Below are 18,039 nucleotides of genomic sequence, written 5' to 3'. Positions count from 1 at the left end.
TGATTTTTTCTTTATTTTACGATAAATTTCACACAAACTACGTGTCCGTGTGTGCTTTCTTTCTTTCTTCTTCTTTTTTTTTGGTTGCTATTTTAGGAGTTTTTAAAATGCAAGTGATTCCATATTAAAAAATTGGTTATGATATAAGGTAAACGTTTTCCATACGGGAGGTGTTTCTTGCTCATAACTATTCGAGTGAAACTAAAAAAAACTTTGTTCATGTCTTAGTAATGCGACTTTAAAATTATACCTTCGAATGGAGTCAAATAAATAAAAAGAGGTAAAATGTAATTTTATATACGTGAATAATTTGTTCACTTTTTAGACATTTATTATTGCGTTGACCAAATTTAAGGCACCAACTTGACTACACCATTTAATTTGTAATTTAAAGAAACTGGCTCAATTCTTGGCCCAACTCATTTTCATTTAGGTCTCATGTCTCTAAGCAATTGCATTATTTAGTTGGGTTAACTTAATGATATTCATTATTGTTTTAAAATTTTTTTTAATACGTGAGGTCAAATATAGATATCACATGTTCGACAAAAAATGACTATCGGATTTGGAGTGAGAGTAATAACCCAATTGTAGTATTTCATTAACAGTTTTATGCACCAAACTATCCTCCATTAGTTATGTGCATATATTTATTTATTAAACTTTTAAATTTTGGTGCAGACACCCTTTTCAGTGTAGGTTGATTCCAACGGTATGGTACAGCTAATATCAGACATCCAAAAAATTTGCATTAAATCTTAAATAATCTGAAAAGAGCATTAGAGAGGGCGACAACAGTTTCTACAAGTTCAAATGGAACAAGAGAACACGTACAGAGATAAATTTGGAATAAAATCTCATATGCAAGGTCAATTTCAGAAGAGAGTCGTAATAGTCTCCATTCGATCCCCAGATGAACGTCTCGCATCACCAAAACACCTTCCCGAATCACTGTTTGAGGGAGGCTACGTGAAATCAAGTTTAAAAGTTAATTTCAACACACCATCTTATGATCACAAGCTCTCGAAACATAAAGCGCACCGTGTTTATGATTCCCTTACTTCTGGTTGTTCATGCTCTTCATGTGTTGGCTCGTTAACAGTATCATTCGATGTGGCAAGGTATTCGGCAAGGCTCGGTTGAGAAACTGACTTCTGTGAAGCTTCAGGAGAAGGCCTGGTTTTCTTCAGGCTAAGAGATTTCGGAAGCCAGGAGCCATCAGAATTTGGGCCCTTCCAAATAACAGGAGTCATCCCTTTCCACGGATCTTCTAACATTTCTTTATTGTAATACAAGTCTGGACGCAGCTCCGCTGAAACAGGATCCTGAGAATCTTTTCCTCTCCTAGCACTTGGTCCCAAACTTAGCGATTGACCCCTGCCTCTCCCCCAATCAGAATAATGGCCGCTACCATGTCGTGAATGATGGCGGGAGTGTGGTTGGGGGCGGGGGCAGAATCTACCACCCCTGCCCCAACCATGAACAGCATGAGGAGAATCTCTCTGGCCAACGCCTGAATTTGGAAAGTTAACATCTAGCATATTTGGTGAATCGTGGTGGGATTGGAGTTCGGGGCTGTTGCTGTATCTACCACCCCTGCCCCAACCATGAACAGCATGAGGAGAACCTCCCCGGCCAACGCCTGAATTTGGAAAGTTAACATCTCGCATATATGGCGGGTTGTTGTAGTTTAAGCTGCTGTATGATCCACTCCAAGTATTTGAAATATTTTCTCGAGGGCCCAAAGGGCCTGCCGCTCCCATTGGGGCTCCTAGAGAGGAACACTGAATGCGATGGCCTCCGGGTGCATGGGTTGGCCTCTGTCCAGGGGATGAAGTCATATCTGGACAATTAGGCACGGAAATACATTAATAAATCAGAAATATAATTCACAAATGTGATCTTCAGGTATAATGCATTTATTGATATGAGACAAACGATGGTTGGCTAAATCATGTTAATTTGCATTACTTTTTTTCAATCCAGGTCAGAAGGTTGAAGGAAATGCCTGAAATGATCTATACTAAATATTAGTCTTTGTGGAAACGACAACTTTCCTATCATCATTACAGCTAATGCACTTGATAGACGAGCTAACCATAAAGTAGCAAAAACCTTTCAAAAGAAAAACACGACCACTACATCATAAGCTACAATTCCTTATATATTTTTTCCCTACTTCGCCTGTTTGCAACAAGTCGAAACTCCTACTTTTCTATGAAAAACTTAACTGTGTTTGCAAATAAATGTTAGTGAATGGAACCAAAGCAAATGCAAAATTCTTAGGCTAAGATTTGAATGGAAAAAATACAATTTGCTACTTTCCGTAATAAAAATATCAATGGATTGCGATACACAACCAAACGAGCACAAAAATTGAACAGACCAGACATTCGATACCAAAAGTTAACAAAACAAAAGACGCGTGATGGCACCATAAACAGGAAAACTTAACGCAGTAAATAGAAGTCAATTACTTGGAGGCACGCTGGAATATCCTTGCGAGACCTGATGCAAGAAGTTATTTCTCCTTTTGTCGGCAGAAAAAGCAGACATAGGGTCTGTATGATAATCAAATCTCGGACGAGAATATTGTACTGTAATTGGAGGAGCAGGTTCGTTTTCAATCAGAGGGTTGGAAAGGCTATGTGATACCATTCCAGAACTCTCAAGAGTCAATATTAATATCTGCTTTAGCAGGTTCCATTCACATAGCTTTCAGTCTCTCCCTTCTTTTCTCTGATTCCTCCATAGTAAGTGCTTAAATACTATAGAATCCAACTGCTACGTCCAAATTGTCATTTAGAAATAAATAAAGCCAACGAATTATACCTCTTTTAAGCTGCTCTGTTCCTGCTCAGATTCATTCTGTTTCCACGGAAAAGCTTACGGCGGTGGCTCTGTTGCTGCGGAACCTCGCGGCTGTTGGGCATGGGAGAGGGTTTTCTTCTATTACTGCTCAAACGAAGCCGGTCGAAAAATTCAAAACGGGCCGGGGTTGCTTATTTAATTTTTTAAAAAAATCAAAGATTATTCGAAAATAAAAGTCGTTCTTAATGAAGTAGCGCTTTTGATTCATTCACATGCATATGAATGCCTCGTCAACATCGTACACAAAACAGAGCAGCTCACAACTCTTGACGGGATGAACTGGATTCAACGCAAGATCTATCTTTACAACGTCACTTTCGGGCTCTATATGTTGGATTGGTGGGAGCGCTATCTTTTCAGTATCCTCATTTTTGTTTCTGTTTTCCTGTGATTCAATTTGTTTAACTTGGATTTACATGGGTGGATCGATGGACTTTTGTCGATTTGGTGGTAAATTCCGCAGAGTTATACGAAAGTTTTTTCAATTATCAATTAATTGGTGTTGTACTTAACGTTGTCGAGATACACTGGTAGTTGTGTTAATGTGGTTTATCTTCTACAACAGTTCTCGATACGTCACTGATTTCTGCCGAGGGTGAGCTCTGATAATTCATATCCCCCTTTTTTTTATTCCTTGTTCAGATTGAAGTTTGGATTGCAATTTTTTTTTTACTCACGGGTTGTTTGTTTTTTCGTGCATATTTATGGCAAAAAATTCTCTCTTTAATTTGTTGAATGGAGCCAGCCTATGGAGGGTATGCTTTATGTGTTTGAATTTGTGGTTTAATTGGTTGTAGCAATTGGGAACGAACCCAATTTAGAGAATTTTTTGTTTCAATTAGTGTTGATGTATGCTTGTTAGTAACTCCTCCGACAAGTCAACTGATGACCAATTGAATTGGTAAAAAAGAACAAAGTAGCACGTGCACACATAGGTATATACGGTTTAAACATAAGAAGTTTTTGTTTTGATAATCCCGTTTCACATTGGTTTCATTGCCTGTCATACTGTTGAGCCAAATGAACGGTAAAAATTGCCGACGAAAAACCGGATGCTTTACTTTAGTGAGATCTTAATGAAAAGCTTTACCACATTGTGTAGCTCATTTCATTTGAGTATTTGTTTTGATTTGTTTTACATAGCTCTGCATGTGACTTCTACGGCATTCCCATGTTATATACAAATTCTGCCTTAGAGGTTCCCCTCAAACATGGTAAGAAAATTCCATGTTTTATTTTTAATATTTGCTTTTTATGTTTATCTTTTCATGTAAAACTAAGATATTTTTAAATTCAACGGTTCTCTTGCCTTTGCTTTTCCTTTTTATCTTATCTACTTGTTCCTAGTTTTGTGTGGAACATAAGATTTGAAATAATAAAATCTGTATTTGTTTAACATAAGCATATGAAATTGGACAAACCACAAGTAACTTATTAGTTATATTTAAAGAGTTTATACCGATACATTATCATCATTGTGGTATCATGATTTGGCATTAAAATACAACTATCTTATAAGTAGTACGTGGATGTTGGTGGTTCTAGTCCTTCGTAGCATGCTATATGAGGGTGAGAAGCAACTAAAACGATTAAGTAAAGTGACTTTGCCTAGTTTCCTGTTGACATTACCGTAAAGGTTCTCAATTATCAACCATGCCTTCCAGCTTCAGTACTCAGCAATAATAAAAACATGGTCTCAGATCATGACTTCTGTTGTCTTGGTATTTTCACTTCAACTGTCCTTATGTGTGACTCTACTTATCCCTTTGGTACATTCACGAGGATTAAAGCATTATCCTAGGTAATGTTTAAGGCATTTTCTTCATCTCTCGTGCCTGCACTTTACCGCTTCTTTTGCGTTTCTTGTCCTTTCCTGAACTTTAGAAAATGCATGAATTTTCCTCCATAGACTTGCTTCTTCTGTTAATTCTCCCTTGTTCTTGTAACTTTGCTCTTCAGCTGCATTAAGTATATATGTAAGCATAATGCCTGCTCAAAGTCATCGGTCCCAATTGTTCATTTAATTCCGCAAATATTCTGGTGAAAATACTTTTTCAAATAGTGGGATCACATCGACTTTTCTGTCTGCCTATATCCCTAAGTACTTATAAGGGGATTTCGAATGTATTCAAGATGTTAATGCAAATCTCTTTCCAAATTAAATTCCTTTATCCGAACTCAATATGAGTATATTCCATTTCCCATTTAACAGGACCTTTGGCATACTGAAATGGAGACCTGTGAAATTTTACTTCAGAGTTTCTAGATATGCACATGCCCTTTAAACTAACAACTTCTGTGTTGCGAGAATAATCTCACTAATCTTTTCTCCAGTTGTTGGTTCTAATTATTTGCTCTTTTGCCTTGATTTTTATCTTTGTTCAGGCATCTGCAATGAGGCATGCTGGTGTCGTTTGAAATCAGCGCGGCATCCAACAGCAACAATGAGAACAAGTACATAATAATGTGGTAATAGCATGGTTCCGCAGCAACTCACTCATTCCATTTCTGTTTAATTATGTCTGATTCATGAATTTTGTCACTCATTAAAAGCCAGTGGGGGCTTGGTTTGCGAAAACTTGGGTTCTTGTTTATGTAAGTTAATTAATTATCATTTTGCCACAAGTGATGAATGGGGTAAAGCGCATTGTCCCCTATTTAGCAACGAAGAACATGTTAAATTAACCACTTTGTACTACACTGTCCAAAAGAAATGAACCTTACACCCCTCCAATACGTAAACGCATTACTTCTCCGAGAAAATGAGGTACTTGTCCATTTTTGTGGCTGTTTAGGAGGGAAAATAGTATATTTTTTTAATTATAATAAGTAAATCGACGATCAATAATGTGAATGTTGGTTAGCTAAATTGCATTTAATTGAAAAAAGTTCGGAAAATAGTACATGAGAAATGATTTGTTAATTGTTATTAAGGTGTATATGCTTATTGTTTATATATAAATTTAAAAATCAAGAACTATTAATAAATTTTGTCGGCAGAATTCAGAAGTCAAGTACCTAATTAATTAAGAGAAAATAGTACAACTCACTGTATCTAATCTTCTGAAATAAGTTATTGAAGGAAGCGTGTCCTGACAGATGGCGCGTAACACGACATATCCCAAAAAGACTCTGATTCCCAGTTAAATTATTGATTGATCTGTGCAATTAATAACCACTCACACTGCAGCGCGTGTCACCAATCCTCCACTCCTCCAATCATCCATAAATTCTTGCATTTCTACGTTCAATCTTCTTCAGTAAACCAATAATTTGCTTTCGTCTGCCCGTTGAATAACATGGATTTCCCCCACGGACACCACCACGGTCGGCACAGGAGAGAAGAAGAAGAAGAACAAGACTACCCGCCGCCTCCACTTTACGGGGACGAGCCACCTCCTCCGTTTTACGGTCTGAATGAGCCGCCGCCTCGGTATAATGAGTCGTCTGAAGTTTATCACACCTCGCATGATGGTGGGCCGGATTCATACAGTCGTCCGCCTCCACCCGCTTCCCATGGTTACGATCCACCACCCTTCGAGGCCGCGGATGATCGGCACCAACACCACCATCATATGCCCCACTTCCCGTCATCCGATCACCACCATACCCCCCACCACGGGGCTGGAGGGACCGCTGGAAAACCCTCTGTTAAGGTGTATAGCAAGGCGGAGACTAACTTCTCTTTGACCATTCGTGATGGAAAAGTTATTCTTGCTCCTTCCGATCCATCAGATCCTCTTCAGGTGCGTTTATTTTTCTTTAGTGAAAATCTTGATTTTTGTGCGAGTGTATGTCTGTATTTCAGGCTTTAATTGTGGTAAATTGTATTACTGATTGCAGCACTGGATCAAAGAGGAGAAGTACAGCACTAAAGTGAAAGACGAAGAAGGATTTCCCAGCTTTGCTTTGATTAACAAAGCCACTGGACAGGCGTTGAAGCACGCAATTGGTGCTACCCATCCAGTATGTTCAAATATACACTTTTCTGATTATTTACAATGTGTAAAAGATTTTTAATTTATTGTTTGTGATTTATTATTATTACTCTTACGATTATATTTTTGCTGATTGCAAGTTAAAAATCTGTTGGGCACAGTGGTTGAGGTTGCTGATGCGTTAATTTACTTAAATCTTACTTGATATCAAATATTTGAGTTTATTCGACTGATATTTTTGTTTACTTTAACGTTAAAATTTATAAATTATGGATATTTCTGTATCCGCCATTAATGTTTATCCGACATAGTAAGGGAGCTCAATATCAGGATACATATGTCATCTTCTTAGTTACTTCACCAAAGATTTCATGTTAATCAATCCATGTGCTTGTCACCTTCTTCGTATATCCTTCTAAGATGATTGTCTTTTGAGCTGCAATCACTATTGAAATCTGCTTGTAAGAGCTTGGTTTTGAACATTTAAGAATTGAGATGAGATCTAGTTCTTAAACGTGTGGACCTCGTATGGGATTCATGTGATTTAGTAATAATCAATGTTGTCACGGGATGTAGGGGAAAATTCATATATCAAGGAAATGCTAAGTGTTTTAAAAGATCTGCAAATTTATATTTAAAAAAAGTATGTGATCATTTTTTAAGCACTACCACCTATATATCAATACAATTGAAAAACTGAAAGAAAAAAACAAAGAATGAAAATATGACATTAATATTTTTAATGTTTTGGTTCTGTTTGACCATGGGTTTTCTCTGCCAGGTCCAGTTAACTCCTTACGATCCTGATACTGTTGATGAATCCATTTTGTGGACTGAAAGCAGAGACTTGGGGGATGGCTACCGAACAATAAGGATGGTTAATAACATTAAGCTGAATGTAGATGCCTTCAATGGCGATGAAAATCATGGCGGTGTCCATGATGGCACCATAATTGTTCTTTGGGAATGGAAAAAGGGTGACAATCAACGCTGGAACATCACCCCCCACTGTAAGTGATGTCTCAACACTGACACATGAAAAATCAAACAATCCCCACTCTCTTGAATTTCTTTGATATGATCAAATTGAAATTGTTCTGAAACGTGTTGATCCATTATAAGAAATCTGGCCTCGTTTCTGTATGGTGTAGGATGAATGCCTGTGGGCTGTTATCATTGAAGTCCGTTTGGTTATATTCCGGTGTTTGGGAGAGGTGGCAGCTGTGTCATATAGTGTCGTGTGTTGTCAATAATAACGGGTGTTTCTACAACCGGCCTGAGTGTGGCTTTAGTGCCTTAAATTCTACGCTGGATCCTTGTATTTGTAATAAGCTGTAATGCGCATTTTATGAATCCTTTGTGTTTTGTAAGTGACGTTGTTGTATCAAGTGTGTATGTGTGTAATGCATGAGTTTGTTGTTGTATCATGTATGTGGGTGTAAGATATGGCAAATTCAAGTTTTAACATCAGATAATGGTAAGATACACGTTGGTGAAATGCAAATTTGAGCTATATTTCACACATAATCTATATATCTATATACCTATAAAAGTGTGGATGAAGGGCAAAGTTTTTGCATTGTGATTTTACTACATTGTCCCAAAACTATGCATTGTTTGTATTAATTGCATGGACATTTGTATTAATTGCATGGGCATGGGTGGAACAAGTATATAAAATTTAGGGACAAATTTGGGATATTGAATTTGTAATGTATTGGTTATTTATTTTTTCAGTCGGTCTCATTTGAGACCGTCTCATGGATCTTAATTTGTGAGAGGGGTCAACCCTATTCATATTCACAATAAAAAATAACTCTTAGCATAAAAAGTAATATTTTTTCATGGATAACCCAAATAAGAGATCCGTTTCACAAATACGATCCGTAAGACCGTCTCACACAAGTTTTTGCCTTATTTTTTTGAACTCATTAAATACATGAGGATCATAGTGTTTTTATTTTTTTAATAGAAAATTGTAAAATAATTTTTTTTTAAATAATTGAATTTGTAATGTATTGATTATTTATTTAATTGATGTATTTATTTTTTTTGAACTCATTAAATACATGAGGATAATAGTGTTTTTATCTTTTTTAATAGAAAATTGTAAAATAAGAAATTTTGAAAATAATATTACATAAATATTGAATAGATATTCGATAATAAAAAATACATTAGAAAAATAATATTTTCTTCTTACATAATTCTTAGAAAAAATATTAAAATAATAGATTTTTTAAAAATATATATTTTTTCCATTAAAAAAATTTAAAAGAATATATATTTATAACTATTATACTTATAAAAGTGTAAAAAGAATAGCAAAGTTTTTCATTGTAAATTTTCTACTAACCCTTAAATTGTGTATTTTTAGATTTGCATGGAAATTTTCTACACAATTTATGGGAAATCTATGTATTAAAAATGAATATATGTTTGATAATAAAAATATTTTTTTTATCTATATACCTAAAAAAGTGTAGATCATTGGTCATGTTTTTCAATTGTCAAAAAATAAAAATGATCTCCACATCAATACAAATCCAAAAATTCAATAAAGATATATATGTAAATTTCTAATTGTCGTAAGACTAAAAATGAAATATCAAAAATTTTTATTTATTCCACCTAATTTATAATTAATTAATAGCCTAATTATTCCACATAATATATAATTAATAGTCTAACAAATGCTAATGAATTATCACAACAATATATATTGATTGTAGTAACTTATATCACTTCAAGAATAAAATGTAACTCCTATATTAAATTTCTCAAATAATCCATCTTTATACTACCTTTAAATATTTTATCCTTTTAATTTTCTCTCTATATGCTATTTTATGATTTTAATGTAATTTTTAATTATATTTTAGTGTAATTTCAAATTAAATAATAAATTATAGTATCACAAGAAGATATAAGAAAAAAATTTATATATGCAATAGTACAATTACATGATAAATATATAATAATATAATAATATGAAATTTAATACTAATATATTTTATATTTTTTAACTAAGAGTTGAAAATAAAGAGTTTAATAAATTATTTAGTAGAATTTATATCAATAATTATGAATGTTAATATATTAATAATATCATAAAATATGAATCTCATAGAAAAATTCAGAGAGTTAAGAAAGTTAAAGATTTTAGTAGAACTTTTATTTTTCAAAAAATTATATATCACACAAATTATAAATTCGATAAACAAAATTCGGTAGTATTGAAAACATCTACAAAGAATGTTTAAGATTTAGGCATTAAGGGTCTAAAGTTATACCCCGACCATGGTTTTCAAAAACAGTGAAACAAAAATCAGAACTAAAATCTTTTTTTGACTTAAGTTCCAAAATCAGCTCTCATAATATATAAATTTAAGACAAAAATGTTAAACAATTAGTTTCATCGTCTCACATTTTTTCTGACCATTTTATTTGATATTTAAAAATGAATAATAGAAGCAATTTTGTAAAAAAAATTATCTCAGAANGTTAAGGGTCTAAAGTTATACCCCGACCATGGTTTTCAAAAACAGTTAAACAAAAATCAGAACTAAAATCTTTTTTTGACTCAAGTTCCAAAATCAGCTCTCATAATATATAAATTTAAGGCAAAAATGTTAAACAATTAGTTTCATCGTCTCACATTTTTTCTGACCATTTTATTTGATATTTAAAAATGAATAATAGAAGCAATTTTGTAAAAAAAATTATCTCAGAAAAATTTATAAATTCAATACATGAAATTTGCTATTATGTGATCTTTTGATTATTAATTTTATATATATATTACTATTTATGAAATTTTAAGGAAAAAATCAACAGCCAAATAAGTGAAAAAAATATTACATATAATTTGACTATGATACAACTTTAAAACCTAAATAACAAATAATTTCAAATGTTCAATACTACGATCTATTTGATATTAAAAAATGGATCATAGAAAACATATAATTTGAAATGTCCAATGTACATACATATACAATCACTAAACACATAAAAATAAGAATAGGTTATATAAGAAGAGCTTGAAGTATTACATGTTTACGTTACTCATCTCTTTCCGACCGTTGGAATGACAGCTTATATAAGAAGAGCTGGAAGTATGCTAGAAAAACAACAACGCGATACATAATTATCAAGCTTTCAACAGTGTGATTATCTTCAAGCCTGCATACTTAAAGAATTTGAGCGCAATCAAAGATCATAAACGTCATCGATCATCAAGCACGCACTCAGCAGAAAGTTATCTGAAGGCTTAATGAAAAATATTGATTATATACTTTTTAAAAAATTATTATTTTTCATTAAATAATGTATATGAAAATTAATTTATCTACGATATATAATTCTAAAAGCAAAATGTATAAAAATTTTGTAAGAAGTTAAATAATATTTAAATTGAATATTACATGTTATATTTTAGTATCAATTTTATTATTTCATTAGTTTTGATAATATTTTGATGAGTTAATCACAAATATTTTAAATTAATAATTATTTGTCATTAATATGATTCACTTATATAAATTATGATTCATGCATTTATAAAATTCATAATTTGATTGATTTTTAGGTTATTATACCTTATACTACTGACTCTAAATGTTCCAAGAATAAAATATTAAAAAATTATGCAACCGATTATATAAAGAAAAGCCCTTGCCTAAAAATTAGTACTCTCGGCATTAAAATTCAATGACAAGGTAGTCCATAGATCCGCCATTGTCCTTTATATATCAGCTTCCGGGACCTGTTAAACTAAACTGCACACTACGTCTACAAAAAATATCCCATCAAGTTGCAGCAGTACCCTGACAGACCATTCAGAACTAAATGGTCAATCAATGATCTCTTCCACCACATTTATCTGCATTTAAATCATGCCATATTTTTTGGGGAGGTGTTTCGTNTGGCAAACCCGGACTATTGTTGACAAAACAAACCTGCAGGAACACCAAAGAGAGATCTCTCAGATTAACTAACCATGCAGAAAATGATATAAAGCAGAATCTTGATTCCAAATACCAAATTATACAGAAATGTTAAATAAAGGGTTATTCATGACTCTGCATTTATTGAATATGATTTACATAACTATTATAGGAAAGTAATATGCTCTAGTTTCCAGGGGTGAAAAACCACCCATATGGTTCCTATGTTTAAAATGGTGCACCGCGCAAAATAGGTATCCAAGACCAAGATGGACTACATAACTTTTGAGAGCCAGGCCATGAAATTATCAATCGTCTTTCTGATGCAAAACAGTAGGCATGCTAATATTACCATTTAGAGCAGCATGATAAGCACGTTTCTCTGCCAGGCCGATATCTGAAAGAATCAAATTACCCTGCATCACAACAACGAAGAGCAACATCAAATGAGATATTTTGCCTCTAGTACCCAAGCACCAGTCGTATGGTGGTTCCCCATATTCCTCCTTTTCTATTTCTTTCTACAGTGTTAGGATGAAATGATTTGAGGGTAGATAGTTCTAAATCGTTAGTTGCAATCCACTGAACTTGTTCGGATAATCTTCAAATTCATGGATTTGAAATTTGCTACCTACGGTATAATTTTTTTTTTATCACAATGGCGGATTTAAATCCTTAATTATTCAAATACTCTGGAATTCGTTCATCCAAACTCATACCTCAAATCAAACCCGTCGATCCAAACACACTTTTAATTTATATCAAGTATTAACGCAAATAGCCAAAAGTCAGAAAATGCCAAGTTCAGATTGTGCAATATAGTTGCCAGTATCAATTAGAGTATGTATTTCGCAAGTTTAAAAACAGTCATCTTTGCACAATATGCACAATGAAATTGAAACCAGCATTGACATTGCAATATTTACACCACCAACTGAACATCCGGAGATCGTAGTAAAAAAAAGATAAACCTTTTGGATTGAGAAAATAAATTGCAACAAAGTAAGTCTCGGGGGAAGTGAGGGAAGGGGGAATTAATAAATCTAGGAGAATATAATAATGATTGTACATTTTAAGAGCTAAAAAAAATCAGAGACTGAAATATAAGTACCTCACGAGCCATTAGCTTTCGCACATTCTCAGCATAAAGCTTTGGATCTTCCTTTTCTTGTTCTGAGGGTTGATAAACAGGTAATCGCATCACTTCAATGTAATTTACAAACTGACAGAGAAGAAAAATCAAGTGGCGAACCTGCGCGAGGTTATATTGAATCAGCATTTGCAAGAGTCATAGAACTGAGTGAGCTAACAAAAGGTAATCCTAAATTGCATACAAATTGCTGTGACAAATCAAGCATAACAATCAAACACGAGCAATAAAGTTCCTCTCTTTAGGTTGTTTTATTATGTTCCTATCTGAACAGAAAGCTCCTTCCATGGAATCTGCATAATTAAGGGAGAGCCAAAGAAACGCTCGAAAAAAGCAAAAATCAATCTACTTTCCCAGTAAAATTTAGACGAAGGGAAGTCAACCAACAAAAGTGTGAGAAGAAAACAAAACCTGGATTCAAGGAAAGAAATGACAACAAAAATTCCAAAACAGAACTCACCCCTGAAATACTGTCCCATGCAGGACTAAATCTCTGGTACGGATATCTTAATATAACCGGAAGTACAGGAGCTTTTGCCAAAAATGCGCCAGATTTAAATGGAAGGATGTAGCCTCCATTTGTAGTTGTACCTTCTGTTAAAGGCCAAAATAAATTACAATTAGATATTTATAGAATGCAGTAACAATACAGGCATAAACAGTCTTTCTGGCTTGACATAGATGTGGGTTTCATCAAAAGTTCATGCGATTAAAAAGTAGAGACATGGTCTGCCACATTTACAAGGCATGAGTCACTACTTTTGGAGATTCAATGCAAAGTTCCACCCCAGACAGATAATTAGAGCATTTAACATCCAAGCTGTTTTATCTGGCTAGCACATTGAATGAATATAGTGATCCCCAAATGCAAATATCAAAAACTTCCTTCCAACAAGTCGTTATGAGCATAGAAAATCATACAAATACAAAATTCCAATGCATGACATGAATATGCCAAACACAAGTTCACTATTAATTTCAAATGTACAGCATCAAAAATAAAATCTATACACAAGGTTGTGCGACTAACATAAAATTAAGGAGTCTAGAAAAAATTGTGTTTTGAGAAATTTTTCTCTATGGTTTGTTTTGCAACAATCCTGTAAGTGCATCGAGAAATCTATTTCGAATAACCTTAGTTATGTAGGGATTGGCTGACATAGGTAACGAGGATTAAAATCTACTACCCAATCCATCATCCATGCTTCACAACAATAGCAGTTGAAAATTTGGGATTCCTCTTATGAGCCAATAGATTTTACAACCATGCTTGGGGCATTAAAATTCAACAAAAACGGTTTTTCAAGATTCACATATTTTCAGAAACAAATCCGTGACCCGAAGATAGTCTTGATCAGTGGCGGAGCTACATGCTTGTATACCCGGGCTTTAGGACGGGTGGCCCAATTTTTTTTAAAAAAATTTATATGTAAATTTTGTATAATTTTGGAATAATATGATATTAGCCAGAGTAGATCAATTTAAAATATTAAAAGATTTCAGAGTTTAAAATTCTAGCCCGGGCAGAGCCAAATTTCTGACTCCGTCACAAGTCTTGATGCCCATGTAATCATAAATAAGAATACAGCAGGTGGATAGACACGAGATTAGTTAGAGGATAGACATCACGTGGGAAGAGATTAAAAACAGAGGCTGGCAACAGCATAAAAAATAGAACCTGGAAAAAGCATAATCTTTGGAGCAAACTCATTCTGATGAGCTTCCCAAATCCTTTCATTTACAATACCTGCAAATAACAAATGTCTAAAAACGAGAAAAAAAAACATTTGACTGCAAGAAGTTCAGACACTAGGGGAAAAATAAGAGGAGCTCAGATGGGATTATATGTCATGAGTATTCTTTAGGATGCATTTCATCAGTTGGTAGTAATCGGTCTTGTAATTCTGGCCATCGAATGTGGAAATTGTTCACTACCCAATGTCAGTAAGAGAAATCTAATGGAAGATAACAGTCTATGTCTCCAGATAAACTTGTCTTTTTCTTCACTTAAGTTTGATTGTCCCAAAATCAATATTAATTGATACAGCCAAATAATTTTATTTTGAACTTCCTGCACACTCTTTTTCAAACATCGACTTTGTGACATAACTAAAATGTTCAAAATTAAACAGAAAATAATACCTGAGACGCCCTTGGAGTCTGATGATTTCAACTCTCTCTGTACATAGACACAACCAAGACACTTGCTGTAATAGAAAAGATGATAAGAGTTGAAGCATCGGTTGTACAATGAAAATGTGTAATGTGTAATGCATAATCAGGAAAAAATGTTCACATCATGGGACAATTATGGGAGCTTCAATATGCCAGCGTTTAAACACAAGAAACCAAATCTTGCAGAAAATAATGATATGGAAGTCAACGTAGAAACAAAAGAAAGTTTAAGCTCCAGTATTATGAGATACATGGCATGTTTTATGCAAGACTACCGATAAGGCGATAACTGATTTCATCACTAATTTCATTTGTACTTTCAAATCCAAAAACTAAACAGGTAACTACAATTTTCACTTTATTTTACCAATAAATGCGATCAAATATACGCAGATGAAAAGGATCGATCCATGATTCTTCAATTTGCATAACAGCTAAAAGATCAAGTGGACCAACCTGATAAGACCAACGAGAGGAAGTTTGGCCACAGACCTCTTCAGTTACACAATTAAGAACACCAAGAAAAGGTGAGAAAATGAAGGAATGTGTCAAATTACATTATGCGATGATGTTCAAACCACTGTCCTGATTTACGAACCTTCGCAACGAAGCTTGGGAAAGAGGAAGACAAGTGGTATAGAATATCAATATAAGATACATGATTTGATACGATGGCCCCAGGCCTTTCAAAGTCATCCTTTTGATCCCTCGTTACCGTCTGAAGGGTAAGAAGAAGCATGAGGCATAAATCAGTAGACTTTAAACAGACACAAAAAAGCCAAATATTCTCCAAGTTCTTATGAATAATATCTCTATCAAACATTAACCATGACAAAAATAGTACCACAAGTTGAACTCAAGCAACGACACATTAAAAATAGTGTTGCCATAAGAATATTTATTAATCAGGAAAAATGACACCGGCATGTGTTTGTCATTAATGAAACATTATTTATCGCAAATTCCTAAAACGGTATGATCTCCAGAAAGGTGAGTTACAAAAATGTTAGACAAACTATCATTTCTATGGTACATTTGTGTTAGAAAGACCCAATCAGCCAAAACATTGACATCTCAAACCCTCTTCAACATTATATCCCAAAACATCAGACACTGACATTCCTACTCTTACTTTATATAGACAATATAAGTAACAAAAATGAAACTTCCTCCAAACCAAAAACCAACACAAAAATATTTCTGGTGGGTAAGAAATGAGATAATCAATCAGTCAACAACCTCCACGTATATATCTAGAGGAAACAAGTTCAAGCTGCATGATTCTCCCTTCCTCAAATGTGATTCGCATGCTACCAATGCGGCACTTATAATTTTTCAATGTTTCGTTGCGTTAACTGTTCCCCATCGACATGATATCATCGATCAATCTAGTACCCCCACAATGGAAAACGAATACCCAACTTACCAGATTTACTCAATTCTTCTATGTACTGTGTGAGTCAACTGTTTCATTCTGTATTTCTGTTATTAGAAAGGTTGGTTAGGTTTTGCCACTCAATGATTTTCTCTATTTGCAACACGGATATTACAACTGACTTAATGCAACTAAAACAAATTCATTCAACACCAAATAGGGGTCATGCAATGCAAATTTATCCTATTATGGATAAGCCCGTATCCAGAAAATAAAACACAACATCCTCAGGTATACGTCCAAACATGCTTGCTCACACCCATAAATGTTAGCAAATGATCCGATCCCAACTCATCGGACAAAAAGTTCATATTAATAATGAATTAATCAATCATGAAGAACAAAACACATTATAAAACAAGTCTCTAATGTTTCTAATGCAACCCAAGTCCAACAACAAAAAGAAATTTCCTATACATCCTCATTTTATACTCTCCAAGGAAAACCAAATCACTTAACAGCATGAAACGAGTACCTCATGGTTTAACTGCCCATCAACCTGATTACACGTACTTTTTTCACAAATCCTATAGAATCCAAAAACAAATAGCAGAGACCTCGCAAAAAATCTCCCACTCTGCATAATCACAGCCCTTCGCCAACCCCCCATGTGGGCGTAATCCTCCTGCTCATCCTCCCTGTTGGGAGCCAAAAACGCCGTACAAACCCTACAAATCACGTAATAAATCACCAAAATCGCCATTCCAGCTAGCACTCTCAAAGGAACCAATAAAACCAGTCCCAACGCAAGCAAAATTTTCTCGGTCCAGGGTAGTTCGCCCCTCCCCATTGTCCCGTACACATCGTGCCGCACATAAGCGGCATACTTTTTCTCCAACTCTTCAGTGCTCAGGATGTGTGTTTGGGTAAAATTTGGCTCGGATTTAAGGAGTGGGCGGTCGTCGCCGACGGATATGACAGGTTCCGGTTGCAGTTCAATTGGCTCAGGAGAAATGATTTTAAGCTCCGACTCCATTTTATACATATATTTTTTTTTTCCGAAACATGCTAATTTGGTAGTTAATGGGTAGCCATTGTTATTTTATTCTAAGCTTTTTGGTGTGCAGTTTCTTTAATATCGGTTTTATTTTGTAGATCCGATAAAAGAAATGTCTGCGTTGGACCCGATTTCCCGATCACGATAACTTCCGGGTTTTTGTAAGTGTTGGCGGATCTCGGGTCAACGATCCTATCATTATCTGAATGGGTTGATCGAATTTGCCTCCCCTCATCACGGATATCATCATTCTATAATTCAATTCCACTGTGTGTGGACTTATCCAACAAATAATATTATTCAAAATGATAAGATCCGGATTCAAAAAATATCCAAGTGTCGACTATTGTTTTATTATTAAAATTAGAGACGTCGGAGACTGTCCGGCAACCCAAAACCACTTTGAAGTTAAAGTAGTACATGTCGGATGTGGAAACATTCAAGATTTTAATAGCTAAATTAATGAGTATTCAGAATATAAGAGTGTGTTTGATATTTCTAGATTATTGGTGAGTTTTGCGAGC

General features: G+C 34.3%; 4 protein-coding genes across 8 annotated transcripts; 2 read left to right on the top strand and 2 right to left on the bottom strand.

Annotated features, from left to right (window-relative positions):
- Window positions 1–758: 758 nt before the first annotated feature.
- LOC140968673 (protein SICKLE-like) lies at window positions 759–2,990 on the bottom strand. Of its 3 annotated transcripts, XM_073429706.1 has the most exons (4): window positions 2,833–2,981; window positions 2,538–2,781; window positions 1,062–1,684; window positions 759–965 (listed from the first exon to the last, which is right to left on the bottom strand). In XM_073429706.1, the coding sequence occupies exons 2-4, from the start codon at window positions 2,656–2,658 to the stop codon at window positions 876–878; spliced, it is 834 nt and encodes a 277-aa protein (XP_073285807.1). In that variant the 5' UTR covers window positions 2,659–2,781; window positions 2,833–2,981; the 3' UTR covers window positions 759–875. The 3 variants fall into 3 exon arrangements, with proteins under 3 accessions (XP_073285807.1, XP_073285806.1, XP_073285805.1); XM_073429705.1 differs by lacking the exon at window positions 2,538–2,781 and having other exon boundaries at window positions 1,062–1,843; window positions 2,833–2,990; XM_073429704.1 differs by lacking the exon at window positions 2,833–2,981 and having other exon boundaries at window positions 1,062–1,843; window positions 2,478–2,699.
- Window positions 2,991–3,094: 104 nt separating this feature from the next.
- LOC140968675 (uncharacterized) lies at window positions 3,095–5,556 on the top strand. Of its 2 annotated transcripts, XR_012173820.1 has the most exons (4): window positions 3,095–3,230; window positions 3,394–3,466; window positions 4,536–4,672; window positions 5,257–5,556. XR_012173820.1 is itself a non-coding variant. In XM_073429708.1 (3 exons), exons 1-3 carry the CDS (start codon window positions 3,146–3,148, stop codon window positions 5,267–5,269), a joined length of 171 nt encoding a protein of 56 aa, XP_073285809.1. In that variant the 5' UTR covers window positions 3,095–3,145; the 3' UTR covers window positions 5,270–5,556. The 2 variants fall into 2 exon arrangements, 1 of the variants encoding a protein (XP_073285809.1); XM_073429708.1 differs by lacking the exon at window positions 4,536–4,672.
- Window positions 5,557–6,062: 506 nt separating this feature from the next.
- On the top strand, window positions 6,063–8,192 carry LOC140968674 (ricin B-like lectin R40G3). Its single transcript, XM_073429707.1, has 4 exons — window positions 6,063–6,617; window positions 6,715–6,837; window positions 7,591–7,819; window positions 7,961–8,192. Coding segments are annotated over exons 1-4 (801 nt in total). The 5' UTR covers window positions 6,063–6,170; the 3' UTR covers window positions 7,963–8,192.
- A 3,543-nt stretch (window positions 8,193–11,735) lies between these two features.
- On the bottom strand, window positions 11,736–17,632 carry LOC140968784 (lysophospholipid acyltransferase LPEAT1-like). 2 transcript variants are annotated; one of them, XM_073429891.1, is made up of 9 exons: window positions 16,994–17,632; window positions 15,682–15,801; window positions 15,540–15,577; window positions 15,051–15,115; window positions 14,587–14,655; window positions 13,369–13,502; window positions 12,870–13,010; window positions 12,111–12,174; window positions 11,736–11,770 (listed from the first exon to the last, which is right to left on the bottom strand). In XM_073429891.1, the coding sequence occupies exons 1-9, from the start codon at window positions 17,501–17,503 to the stop codon at window positions 11,751–11,753; spliced, it is 1,161 nt and encodes a 386-aa protein (XP_073285992.1). In that variant the 5' UTR covers window positions 17,504–17,632; the 3' UTR covers window positions 11,736–11,750. The 2 variants fall into 2 exon arrangements, with proteins under 2 accessions (XP_073285992.1, XP_073285991.1); XM_073429890.1 differs by lacking the exon at window positions 11,736–11,770 and having other exon boundaries at window positions 11,776–12,174; window positions 16,994–17,629.
- Window positions 17,633–18,039: the final 407 nt, after the last annotated feature.

Source organism: Primulina huaijiensis, unplaced genomic scaffold, assembly GCF_012295235.1.
Source record: "Primulina huaijiensis isolate GDHJ02 unplaced genomic scaffold, ASM1229523v2 scaffold37775, whole genome shotgun sequence".
In the NCBI taxonomy this organism is placed as follows: Eukaryota; Viridiplantae; Streptophyta; class Magnoliopsida; order Lamiales; family Gesneriaceae; genus Primulina; species Primulina huaijiensis.
The sequence above is the reverse complement of the archived record's forward strand: the minus strand, read 5'-3'. Positions and strand labels throughout refer to the sequence as shown.

Excerpts from the sequence above, each read along its gene's own strand:
- LOC140968673 (XM_073429704.1), bottom strand. The coding sequence starts at position 2,658 with ATGGTATCACATAGCCTTTCCAACCCTCTGATTGAAAACGAACCTGCT. Across the intron at positions 1,844-2,477 it reads ATATTCCAGCGTGCCTCCAA|ATATGACTTCATCCCCTGGA; the intron begins GTAATTGACTTC and ends CTAATTGTCCAG. Across the intron at positions 966-1,061 it reads AAGAGCATGAACAACCAGAA|CCTCCCTCAAACAGTGATTC; the intron begins GTAAGGGAATCA and ends GATTTCACGTAG.
- LOC140968674 (XM_073429707.1), top strand. The coding sequence starts at position 6,171 with ATGGATTTCCCCCACGGACACCACCACGGTCGGCACAGGAGAGAAGAA. Across the intron at positions 6,618-6,714 it reads ATCCATCAGATCCTCTTCAG|CACTGGATCAAAGAGGAGAA; the intron begins GTGCGTTTATTT and ends TACTGATTGCAG. Across the intron at positions 6,838-7,590 it reads CAATTGGTGCTACCCATCCA|GTCCAGTTAACTCCTTACGA; the intron begins GTATGTTCAAAT and ends TTTCTCTGCCAG.
- LOC140968675 (XM_073429708.1), top strand. The coding sequence starts at position 3,146 with ATGAACTGGATTCAACGCAAGATCTATCTTTACAACGTCACTTTCGGG. Across the intron at positions 3,231-3,393 it reads GTGGGAGCGCTATCTTTTCA|ATACACTGGTAGTTGTGTTA; the intron begins GTATCCTCATTT and ends AACGTTGTCGAG.
- LOC140968784 (XM_073429890.1), bottom strand. The coding sequence starts at position 17,503 with ATGTATAAAATGGAGTCGGAGCTTAAAATCATTTCTCCTGAGCCAATT. Across the intron at positions 15,116-15,539 it reads CCTCTCGTTGGTCTTATCAG|CAAGTGTCTTGGTTGTGTCT; the intron begins GTTGGTCCACTT and ends TTTCTATTACAG. Across the intron at positions 13,503-14,586 it reads AAAGATTATGCTTTTTCCAG|AAGGTACAACTACAAATGGA; the intron begins GTTCTATTTTTT and ends GGCCTTTAACAG.